This window comes from Perognathus longimembris, chromosome 4 (assembly GCF_023159225.1).
Source record: "Perognathus longimembris pacificus isolate PPM17 chromosome 4, ASM2315922v1, whole genome shotgun sequence".
Taxonomy (NCBI): domain Eukaryota; kingdom Metazoa; phylum Chordata; class Mammalia; order Rodentia; family Heteromyidae; genus Perognathus; species Perognathus longimembris.
Window position 1 is genome coordinate 18,457,114 of NC_063164.1, and position 12,728 is coordinate 18,469,841.

The following is a 12,728-nucleotide window of genomic DNA, read 5'->3' on the forward strand; positions in this document are numbered from 1 at the left end:
TGGTGCTGGGGAATTGAACCCAGGGCCTCAAGTATACGAGGCAAGCACTCTTGCCACTAGGCCATATCCCCAGCCCCATCACATCACTTTTTAATGCTACCATTTTATGTTCAATTCAGATATAAAACTTCCTATTTCTTAGTTTGTTCATGTGCAAATTAAACCAAAAAGATAAAGAAAGAAAATTAATATGCTGTTTCTTTCTGTAATTTGTCTAAGATCTGGGCAAAGAACCCATGTTAGTTGCTATTTCAATGAAGCTACGAATCTTTGGCTTTGTTATGATATGTCTCCAGTGAATCCCTTTACCTTTTAAATTGACACATATACTAATGACGAACTAGTTTATTTTTGAAATTAAGCCTGTAGTTAAAAACACTGTTGTAAAAAAATGACCTTCCCTTGAGTTTTATTTTATATTCCTTGGTTTTAGTAATTAAAATGTTAAAGCTATAAAATGCTGATTTAATACTGCACATAGAAGAGCATTTCTTTTTCTTACCATTTTCATGTTTTATAGGTTAGCTTCTTCTAGTGTCCCATTATTGGAGCCTTCAGTGGTTCTATTCAGTCAGAGACAGAATTCTTAATTTCTCTCAGGTCCGATAAGCTGTGGGTTATTATCAAGAATTATACAAGGACTTCCAGTCCTCTAGGGCTTTACATGAAAATTTGTAATGCTTTTTTGACATATGTTATTCATGCCACTAGTAGGGATTTGGAAAGTTCCCAGTAGTGACCACAAAAAAAATTAATAAAAAATAAAATTGAAGGGGAATATGGTATCTCACAATTCCCAGTGATTTTATCCTTAACATACTTGTTGAACTGAATGACATTGCTGTCAACCCAATTTATGAATATATAGAGCCATCGATGTATAATTATGACTATTCATAATTCATAAATTAATATTTATGAGTTCCATTCCCATGTTAATGTCCACCTCTGTACATAAGGCTCTCACAAAAGTGGATACACATGCATTCAACCAAATCTCATAGAAACTTTATTACTTTCTGATAGAAACTTGAGCCCAATTTGGCCACTGTCTAGAGAGGCTTTCCTAGAGAAAACAGTTACCAGATATTGATGAATTTCTCTGGAAGGTTTTGGAGGTTGAGGGCAAATTCACTCTTTGATTGCAAAGCTGGCACCTGACATCTATCACTTTGAGGAGGAACTAATGGTTTCTGAGAAAGCACAGCCAGCCATTCTCTATGGGCGATCTTCTATGAACAAGTTTGCTCTTGTGTGTTACCACAAAGTTGGCAGCAAATCTGGATAATTTTTGGATGACTTATATGCTCTGATTGCTCTTTCTCTTCATAAATATCAGCTGTTTGAATGGCATAAAATCCTAAAATTCAACACTGTATTTTCATGCTAGCATGTTCAATGATGAATACTTTTGTAAGCACCGAGGACTCAGCCTATCTCAGTAAAAAAGCAACAGCAACAAAACCCCTCAAAATGATCAGTCTCCAACTCTTTTTTTTTTTTTTTTTTTTTTTTTGGCCAGACCTAGGCCGTGAACTCAGGGCCTGAGCACCATCCCTGGCTTCTTTTTTTGCTCGAGGTTAGCACTCTGCCACTTGAGCTACAGCGCCACTTCTGGCCGTTTTCTGTCTATGTGGTGCTGGGAAACGAACTGAGAGCTTCATGTATACGAGGCAAGCACTCTTGCCACTAGGCCATATTCCCAGCCCCAGTCTCCAACTCTTATCATCTTTTAGAAATAGGAATCCCATTTTGAGTCTCAAAAAGTTCAAAATCACAGCTATAAGTACCTTTATCCTTAACCTCCAAGCTTGCAAATTATCTTGCTGCAAATCTGTAAGTGGAGAATATTCTAGATGTATAAATGTTTTATAGTACATCTATCATTGGGAAGGAATATATTGACACATATGATATCAGCTTTAATTCATGGCCTTGGTATTTCCTAGATATTTTATTTTTGCCTTATGAAATGTAGTGAGACCAACTTCTATGCAGTTAAGGGTGCAGTTAAGGGTGATAGTCTTTGTATAGGCCACATAAACTTAAGTTACATGGGTTCCTTATCTCCTCCATTTAAGTATATTCAAATAGCTGTAAGATGTCTGAAAAGCTCAAAATATAAATAGCATAAAAAGCAAACAAAAAGAGCCAACACATCATAATCATATTGGAATTAATAAGCATCTTTGAAGTATAAATATCAAATATGATACAGTAATTCCTTAAACTGGGTGAGGGACAGGGCAAAATTTGCTGAACTAAGATATGTTAGGTTTCTATTTTTCAATTCTAAAAATATAACTTGGTTTTCGAAAATATCAAACCTCCACTAAGGGCAAACATTCCCCTTGTGTAGGGTATTTGCTCTGACCCATACTCTTATTCCTATGGTCACAATGGTTGAAACATTAACTGCCAATGTGACAGGACCCGGCAGTAGAACATGGGAGCCAGAAAAGAAGGTGAAAGAGAGGACAAAGTTGAGAGGAAAAGTCATGGGCTTTTCTCAGTGGTGATTAGCTTAAAGTTTCCATCTTAGACTGTTGGCAGTCAAGTATATGTTTCCATGGTTACCACAGAGCAACAGAGTTATCAAAATGTGATAAGTTGCAAAAATAATAATAATAAAGAAAAGAAAAAAAGCTGGCAAGTAAAATGTGCTACTTTGATTTATAGAACAAAAGATCCAGGGAATACTCTACTGTTTTCCTAGGAAATTTAAGTTTTGAAAACAAATGTGTGTATGTGTGTGTGTGTGTGTGTGTGTGTGTGTGTGTATGCTAGTATATATAGTTTTATATATCTGCTTATAAAGTTGTTGGTGAAGCATTTGTTTTGTACTTTTCTTTTTAACTGTATTGTTTTGTCTTTTTTTTTTTTTTTTGGTACTAGGGATCGAACCCAGGGCATTGCACTTGCTAGGCAAGCGCTTTGCCACTGAGCTACATCCCAGCCCTGTTTTGTACTTAAAAAACAAAAGTATAATACAAGATTCATAAATTTTAATATTAATTACATTACATGAAATTAGAAACTAGGACATTCAGATTCCTTCAAAGTACCATATTAACAAGTTTCTAGTCATTAAGATGCAGAGTACTCTAGGGTCATTCAGAATATTTTGAGTTAGACACAAGCAGATCTTGCTATTTTGATGGTAAGATACATTGATCCTGGGGATATCACTGAACTACTTATTACCCCTGAAAGAGACACCTGAGTTCCTTACCAGTGTCTGAGTGTCTTTTTGTAAAACAGGGCTGGCAAAACTGAAGTAGAGTGCCTGTGAATGTTAAGGATATAAAAATCAGGATACATTGTTTGCATGTGTGTAAATGTCACAACGAATGTACTACTAACATTAGTAACAATAAATAGTGTCTTCAGTAAAAAAAAAAAAAAAAGTAGCCTCCTGGGACAAATATCTGCACAACTGTGGGGCCAGGACCACATGTTTCATTTACACAGACTTAGATACAAATTGTTTCAGATGTCAAGAATTTCTGAAACACCCTCATTGCTACTTTTGTGACTTGACTGAATCATTTAACATCTTTAAACTTTAGGCTCTATTCTGGTAACTGAAAGCACACATGCACACATACATATGGCAACTACATAATAAAAAAAATCAGAGCTAAAGGCAAAAGATTTCCATTGAAAAATGTCAATGTTCACATGTTTTAAGTTTTGAGGGACCCAATCTATTTCCCTGAACAACTCATAAATAACATTGAGTTGTTCATTAATGTTTATTTAAAAAGGTATTAATGCAGATTTTTTATCATCTTCATCTCTACATTGAACTTTTGAAGATAAGCTATACACCATTTTTCTCCAGCTTGAAATACCCACGCTTACATAGAGGTCAAGTGCATGTTGTAAAGTTCTGCAGGAGACACCATAAATTTGATGATATATTTTAAATTAATCTGGTTACATCAGTTAGATATGAGTTAAAAATAGAATCATAATTTGTGTATGTGTTCCTGTGCTTGTGCATGCACATGATGCTAGGGATTTCATTATATATAACTAGACAAGGGCTCTACCACTAGAACTGTAATCTGTTCTTTACAAAGGCACTTCACTAAATCATTCATTAGTTTGAAGCACCACTCTGAGAGCATGTAAACTAAACTGGCCCACTATCAATTTTTTTCACATAGCACACATGGACAAATACGCGATATATATTTATATTTGTATTATATTATACTATTTATATAGTGTATATATATGATAATGATTAAGATGGATAGATGGATGGATGGATAGATAGATATACAGATACATACATGCATACACACATGCATAACACATACATACATACATATACACATACATAAAACATTAGAATACCTAGTTCTATGTACATGACAATTCTTGGAAACTTTGCCGTGATACAAAATGGTTATTACTTAAGATTCTACCAGCTTAAGAAGCATCTAACATTCTCTTCCTCTTGCAGTACATGAAGATGATGGGCGTGAACTCCGGCAGCCATTTCTTTGCCTGGCTTATAGAGAGTGTTGGATTTTTACTGGTTACCATCGCGATCCTCATTGTTATACTCAAGTTTGGCAATATTCTTCCTAAAACAAATGGGTTCATTTTATTCCTGTATTTTTCGGACTATAGCTTTTCAGTTATTGCCATGAGTTATCTTATCAGTGTTTTCTTCAACAACACAAACATCGCAGCTCTAATTGGAAGCCTCATCTACGTCATTGCCTTTTTTCCATTTATTGTAATGGTAACAATTGAGGATGAATTAAGCTATGTGATAAAGGTGTTCATGGTAAGTCATTTGTTGAGATGGCCAACGTGTGTAATGAATAGACTCTCCCTTCCACTTTTTGTTCTGAACATTTCAAACTGAATGTTCAATTATTTAAACTAAAAGCTTTGTGGTAGCAAAATATTCACTAGAAGTGGGGCTGCTAACAAGCAATTTTTGAAGAAGGAGCCCTTAAAATATAGCATACTGTTTCAGAGATCATTGCAAATTCTGACTTTTTTCTGGTCCGATTTACTATGACATCCTAGAATTTCATGTATGAGAACTGTTCTAATATATAAAGGATGCTCATAGCATTTATGAAATAAAATAATTTATAGGAATAAATACAAATACATGAACAGCATACATGAAACTTTGAGTTCTTTTTTTGCCTTTTTCATTCAGAAGAATTAAATTAAGGATTATCACCTCTAAAATTTAAGGAACACAAGCAAACCATCATAATAAGACATTGTTTATGGATATAAATGGTGATAAATAACTTTTATCTAGCAATGACTTGCTTAGCATTAAACAGAAATAAAATTTGGAATTTGTGGCAATTATCGATTCTAGTGCATTAATACTCATAAACGTCTGTTAACCAAAATAAGTTTATGAAGTGAAATCGTCCTCTGTTCTTGATGTTTTCATTTAAACTTAGACTTCATACTGCTATTCTGTAATTTATTACTTTATAAATTGCCAGACAATATGTAGTAAGTTTAAATATATGTTTTAGACCCCATTGCCCTTTTTTGGATGGTACTGGAGTTTGAATTTAGGAACCAGTCTTTCTAGGCAAGCACTCTACTACTGAGCCATGCCTCTAGCCCAGTATGTTTTGGATCTTCCAAAAATAATTTCCAGCTTTGTTTTTAGGCATCCTATTTCATTTTAGTCTTTCTTTACTGACTTCTATCTTTTCTTTAAATTGTATCATGCTTAGAAAGTGAGCTCAGTATATATATTTTTAATACACTTAGGAGTGAGCCTCAATTTAATGTGTATGTCCAGAATTTAAAGTATTTTAAGATCCCTCTGGGTGAAATGTGTGAAATCTGCTAGAACTATCACTGCTGTTCATTTTTTTCCCTAGAGCCTGCTGTCCCCAACAGCATTCAGCTATGCAAGCCAATACATTGCACGGTATGAAGAACAAGGCGTTGGTAGGTTCACTTTCTTTAAAACTGAGTTTCATCTTTTATAACTTTCATTTTATTTATAGCTGAGTATCATCTTTTATTGATATGTGAGGGGAAAAAAGAATATCTGTGTCTAATTTTTAGGTCTTCAGTGGGAAAACATGTATAGTTCTCCAGTCCGGGATGATACCACCTCATTTGGTTGGCTGTGCTGTCTAATCCTAGCTGATTCTTTCATTTATTTCCTTATCGCTTGGTATGTCAGGAACGTTTTCCCAGGTATGAACATGTTTTTTACAGGTAGACATTATTTTTGTTTTATGATTGTCATCTCTGTTAACCATACTGGTTTGAGTATCTGAACACATGTGTGCTAATAATAGTTGATATGCCATCTATAATCTAAAATAGTATTAAAATTCTAAAATGAAACAAAAATTTCAGACTAATAAACTGCCAAATTTGTTGCTCCGACAATCCTTTAAAAGATGGAGTACATGAAGGAGCATTTAATAGTGTCAGGTCAATCCATCTTTTTAACTAGGGAGTGAGATGTTATAAAACAAAACCCAGGTCTCCCAATTCTCAGGACAGTGTTTACATATCTATACATAGTATTCTACTGCTTAGTTTCTAGTACTTAAAATTAAAAGTCAATCATCATTCTTCTTAATACATTCTTTCTACAGGGACGTATGGTATGGCAGCTCCGTGGTATTTTCCAGTCCTTCCTTCCTATTGGAAAGAGAGATTTGGGTGCGCAGAGGTGAAGCATGAGAAAAGCAACGGCCTCATGTTTACTAACATCATGATGCAGAACACCAACCCATCTTCCAGTAAGACAAGTAGGTCAACTACATGCATGACTGTAAGAGAAATGATGTAAAACTGCACGACTTGTAGTTTTAATTATGCTTTGCTAAATGGCAAAATTATCATCCTCTTAGTCATGGATGAGTATGTCTACACATATGTATTTAGGCCTTATGGGTATTGAATTGTGGCTTTTTCTGGGCTCATTAGCTCAGTAGGTTAACATATGGTGTTAATTAGGCCAAGATCGTAGATCCTTTTGTGGTCCAGTTAGCCTCACAGAGAGAAAAATTTTGCTCCTTGGCCACAATCTGCACCTCTAATTCCAAACATCTGCTATCAGTCATAAGGGGTAACCAAGTAACAGATATGGGTAATTTAGCATAACCCACCACTAATGCTATAAAAACCATTCAAAGCTCATGTAACACTGACATTAGGTGAGCAGTGTCATCTTTCTCAAGTAACTATGACCCAAATAAGTGGTCCCTGGGTAGAAGTATAGATAGTGATTAGATTCTATAAACCACAGATCAGAACTAGACCTGCCACTATAAAATCTATAATGTAGTAGCATCCAGCCTAATCAGAGGACAAAGCTTTTTAGGTTTATCTTTTGAATATTTAAGAATTTTTCACAGGAAAGAACTTCTGATTCTGAAACTATATTCTGGAGCTGCTTTCTCTAACAGAGAGGATTGGTAAAGAATGTGGCTTTTCGTGTCCATTCATTCTGTACCCAATTAAGAGAGAGGTTACAGACTGTAACCATATTTTCTAGATTTAAAAAAATTACTTCAAGGATTGTATTCGTATAAACCTCGATTTTTAATTAAAACCAAACTCTTGTTTCTTTCCCTTACTTGTGAGCTTATCATCTTTCCTTGATTTTTCTCCAGGTCCTGATTCTGTGTTTCCCTCCAACATTGAACCTGAACCTAAGGATCTCCCAGTCGGAGTTGCCCTGCATGGGGTCACAAAGATCTACGGCTCAAAAATTGCTGTTGATAATCTCAATCTAAACTTTTATGAAGGGCATATTACCTCATTGCTGGGGCCCAATGGAGCAGGGAAAACCACTACCATGTAATGTTTCCTTTCAATGCTTAATATCACAGAAATGTATTTCTTTTAAATATGGCTCATTTTATAAACTAACCTTTTCTATACAAAAATGAAGGATTATATTCTTAGACGATATTAGCTAGTTCAATTTTTACACTGTACAAGGGATTTTAATGAATCCCCCCCAAACCGATCGTCTACCAGGTGAAATATATGGCTTGGTTCATCTAGTGATGGCCTATCCGAGACATCTTAAACATATTAATTCAGTGCCAATATATAAACATGAGGCATTTCTTGGGGAAAATAAATGTTTTCTGAGGTGTGTCCTAGAAAGCAGGAAATTCTACAACACCAAGGCCACATTTTTAGGCAGTGGCTGCTGATTGAGGCTCATTAGTGGCTGTTGTCTTCATGAGAACATTTGCTTTCGGGTTTATCCCAGGTCTCCAGCAATCTCTATTACTACATCCATCCACACTGTTTTATTTATTTTACATACATATCCAGGCCAGTGTAACTTTGAGTTTACACATCTTGGCGGGTATGATGTACACAACTTCATCTGCTCACTACAGGAAACCCTTGCCTTGAATCAGTAGGAAATGAAAGATTCACCAACTGGCAGGTATGGATCAAAAGGGCCAAGAGCAGTATAGAAGCTCCCTCCATTTATGTAGCACTTTCCTGAGTCAGAAAGGAGAAGACATTCCAATGATATTAAAGCAACACTTTTTTTTTTAAACGTTTGTCTGTGATTTACCTCCAGTGCTTAGTTGCTGAGTCAGTGCTAAACTGCTGTCTGCACTGTAGTCTTTAAGTCACTGGCTACATATCCAATTTTGAATCATTGTGAGTAAGTGCTGTGACTGCCAAAACATTAAAATGAATACTTTTTGTAAATAAAAAAGGACAAAGAGGTTATGATAAAAGTGAATATCAGATTCTCTCATATCTACAACCTGTATTAAGCCAGAATTGCTTTTCTAGTGAGACTACACTGCTTAAAAATCAAGGCTCCTAAAAGGAACTAAGAGATATGGGAAGAAAAAGAACAGAGAAGACATTTAAAGAGGCTATAACTTTAGCTAGGATTACTATTTTATTCTGCTGAATATAAACATTTAAATATAAAGAATATAGTATGTTATTTGTAAGTCAAAGCATTTTATGAAAAAAATTATATATGATACTGTTTCCTATTTGGTCCCCAGGGATTCATTGGGAGGCACAGGTAAAGTACTAAGAGAGAGAAATGAGAAAACAAGTCCTTTCCCTACAACTCCAGGTGCTTGTATCATAATGGAGGGAGTAGATGAGTTTTGAGTAATCACTCCATTTGCTGGCTATTTGAAAGAGGATAGGGAATTATCTGGGTAGAAATACTCTAGTCAAATGTAGACAATGGGATGGGGGTATATATGGGACAGCCCCCATTGTAGAAGCTGTGAAAAATGGAAACATTAAGTAAAGAGGCCGAGAGGAAGAAGGCACAAAAATGACCTTGAGATGCTCAGATTATGTAACTGATTTATGAATCTGTCATACAAAGAAAGGTAAATCAACCAAGGTAGGGGTTTGAAAGCAAACATCGTATTGGATGAGAGTTGACATTACAGAGAAGTGGCATTGTCTGTTGGATGGATAAAACACTCCCAAAACTGAGAGATAGTGTCTAGACTAGAGATATAAATTTGAAATTGTCAATTTGTTCTACAGAATGTCAGGGAAGTGCATGAATTGTTTAAGGAGAGAGTATAGTTGCAATTAAAAAAAGCACAACTGGAGGTTTTTTAAAATTTGTTTTATCTCTTACATTTTGTTAGTATTAATTAATTATGCAAGGGGATTACATTTTTGACACATCCATATATGCATGCAATGTACCTTGATTAAATTCACCCATCTTTCATCCTTCTCTTCCCTTCTCCCTTCCCAATCACAAGTTCCATTGTCCTATTTGTATGTGAAGTATTCGGACCATAATCATCCTTTTACCCTTCTCCCTTCTCCTTCCCCCTCCCCCTAGTACACCTTTTCCAGATAGACACTGATATTATTATCACCACCAAATTCAGCATTATTAGTGTTACATAACACTCTAAATTATTGAGTTTCAGCATTATTTTTTTACTTTTTATTTTTACTCTCATTTGAAGTCCTTTTATTTCATATCTTGACCTTAATAGAAGGGATACAGTAGAACTTTTTTTTTTTGTAACACTTGAGATGTAGGTCTTAATATGTCACTTAAATGCCCGGTCTCTATCTAATTTATCATTTCTTCATTCCCAGATCCATGCTGACTGGGCTGTTTAGTACATCAGCAGGTACCATTTTTGTGTATGGCAAAGACACTAAGACTGACCTGAACACTGTTCGGAAGAACATGGGTGTCTGCATGCAGCATGACGTCTTGTTCAGTTACCTCACTACGAAGGAGCACCTTCTCTTATATGGCTCCATCAAAGTTCCTCAATGGACCAAAAAGCAGCTCCATGAAGAGGTGAAGAGGTGAGTCATGTCAGGAATAAGGATGGGAGTTGGGAACCTTTCTCAAGGATGCTAGTGAAACTCTGGCAATAATACCAATAGGAAATTTTTCACATGCCCTAACTGCTTCTTAATTTTCTTCTGTGATAGTATGTACAGGTTGACCCATTATTCTCACTTGTTAATTATCTTGAGATTGTGTTGAAATTCTCTGTTGCTCTAAGTCACGTTTCCCTAATCTCTAGGCTACTGCCCTGATCCAAGCATTCTACTTGAATGCTTGCCTTCTATACCTCCCTCTTACAATCTATTCCTTAAAGAAAAGCCAGGGGGGACCTTTTTCAATTGCAAATCAGACCATGTTGCTCCTACTGGATATTCTCCTTGCTTCCTGCCACACTCAATATAAACAGTCACATAATCAAGGCTGACAAGACCCAACATGCCCTGTCCTGGATCTCACTTATGTTTCATTCCATGCACTTCTATTCACTTGGCTCTGAACACATGAACCTGCACATGACTACATAAGAGCTTCCCCAGCCTCAAGATTTTTTAATTCTCTTGGTCAAATGACCACTTTTCTCACCTCTGCTCAAATCTTACTTGAATATCAAATATAGAATAGATGCTGATACGCTTTAGCTCATTTACCCAGGTTTGCCTATTTTTTGTTTTGTATCACCACCTCAAATATTATAAACTTGCATGAGAATATGTTTATTTACTGGATTTCACACACACACACATACACACACACCACACCACACCACACATTATATAAGTTTGATGCCCTTATGGCAGGAATTTTTATTGTTCATTACTTTTTTCCCTCACATAAGATATGATCCAAAACAAAATAGTCAGATTCTCTATTTGTCAAATGAATAGAATTCATCTTTCCTATTGTTTCTTCTTAGTATTAAGTTTGTACTTCTAAATGTATAATAAAATGTATAATAAAAATAAACTGAATTTTCAGTATTGCATTACATCTTATAGAATGCATAATAATTGCTTAGTGAATGTTGAGCACTTAGTGTATTTACTGTGCTTTCCCAAAACTCAAATGGTCTATTAAAATAACCATCACAAATTATTTTTGAAGGACTTTGAAAGATACTGGCCTTTATAGCCATCGCCATAAGAGAGTTGGAACACTGTCAGGAGGGATGAAGAGGAAGTTATCAATATCCATAGCTCTCATTGGTGGATCAAGGGTGGTCATTTTGGATGAGCCATCTACTGGAGTTGACCCATGTTCTCGTCGAAGTATATGGGATGTAATATCCAAGAACAAAGCTGGTATGAGTACTTTCTCATAACTTTTTCCACTTCACAATCATAATTCTGCCATCTGGAACACACAAAAGCAAGCTGAACGCCTAGTGCTGGAGCTCTCATCTATAATCCTAGCTACTCAAGAGGCTGAGATCTGAGGATTGCAGTTCAAAGCTAGCCCAGTCAGGAAAGTCTGTGAGACTCTTATCTCCAATTAGCCAGCAAAAAGTCAGAAGTAGAAAGTAGGGATGGTTGGATGGTCCCAGTAGTAGAGCTCCAGCTTTGAATACAAAAGCCAAGCGAGAGCTTAAGATCATGAGTTCATGCAGAGCCAACAGAAGTTCCAACATCTGCCTGGAGAAGCTGAGAATCTAATTAGAGATACCAAACATACACAAATGAAAATAAACTGAAAACAGACTAAATAAGTACTAACAGGATGTGAAGCAAAGGAGTAATCAGAGTAGAGTGGATTAATCAGAGAGGAAATTCAGAGAGCCGTTAAAATTATTGCTTTTTCATAGCAAAGGAAATTTTTGAAAAAAAGAGAACTGAAGGTAAAATTGAAGCCACAGGAGTAAAACTTTGACAGATTGTAAACAGCTGCCAAGGCACACAGAGCACATGATGGACGTTTCACTATACAGGATACTAAATGATTATTTGCTGCCAACTTGGATAAAAAACAGTCCCCCAATATTGAAGAAAGCCCCTTTGAAATTCCCTTTGATCATTGTGGAGGTTTCTTCTGGGCTGTTTTTATTTTATTTTTTCAGTTAGCTCATAAAACGTGATTCTTGTCTTTGTAAGTCACAGGATTTACTCTTGCTAACTCTGTGTATCTTGGGAGCTGTGTCTTCATTTTTCATTCTCTCTTGTTCTCTACTGTATCTTCAAGCCAGAACAATCATTCTGTCGACACACCACCTGGATGAGGCTGAAGTGCTAAGTGACCGCATTGCCTTCCTGGAACAAGGTGGACTACGGTGCTGCGGGTCTCCCTTCTACCTAAAGGAGGTGTTTGGGGACGGGTACCACCTTATACTCACCAAGAAGAAGGTGGGTAGAAGAGAAAATATACCTCTTGATATGTTTATAAGTTATCAGTTCTAATGGAGACAGACTCTGCAACTCTATTGCTAAAA

At 36.0% G+C, this 12,728-nt stretch overlaps 1 protein-coding gene across 1 annotated transcript in view; it reads left to right on the forward strand.

Moving 5' to 3' along the window:
* The window catches only part of Abca12 (ATP binding cassette subfamily A member 12), a 168,087-nt gene that overhangs the window by 118,724 nt on the left and 36,635 nt on the right, over positions 1-12,728 (forward strand). The window contains exons 24-31 of the mRNA XM_048344174.1: positions 4,475-4,804; positions 5,886-5,955; positions 6,076-6,210; positions 6,621-6,767; positions 7,644-7,830; positions 10,105-10,323; positions 11,411-11,607; positions 12,482-12,642. Coding sequence (XP_048200131.1) covers positions 4,475-4,804; positions 5,886-5,955; positions 6,076-6,210; positions 6,621-6,767; positions 7,644-7,830; positions 10,105-10,323; positions 11,411-11,607; positions 12,482-12,642 — 1,446 coding nt within the window. The remainder of the gene's footprint in view (positions 1-4,474; positions 4,805-5,885; positions 5,956-6,075; positions 6,211-6,620; positions 6,768-7,643; positions 7,831-10,104; positions 10,324-11,410; positions 11,608-12,481; positions 12,643-12,728) is intronic.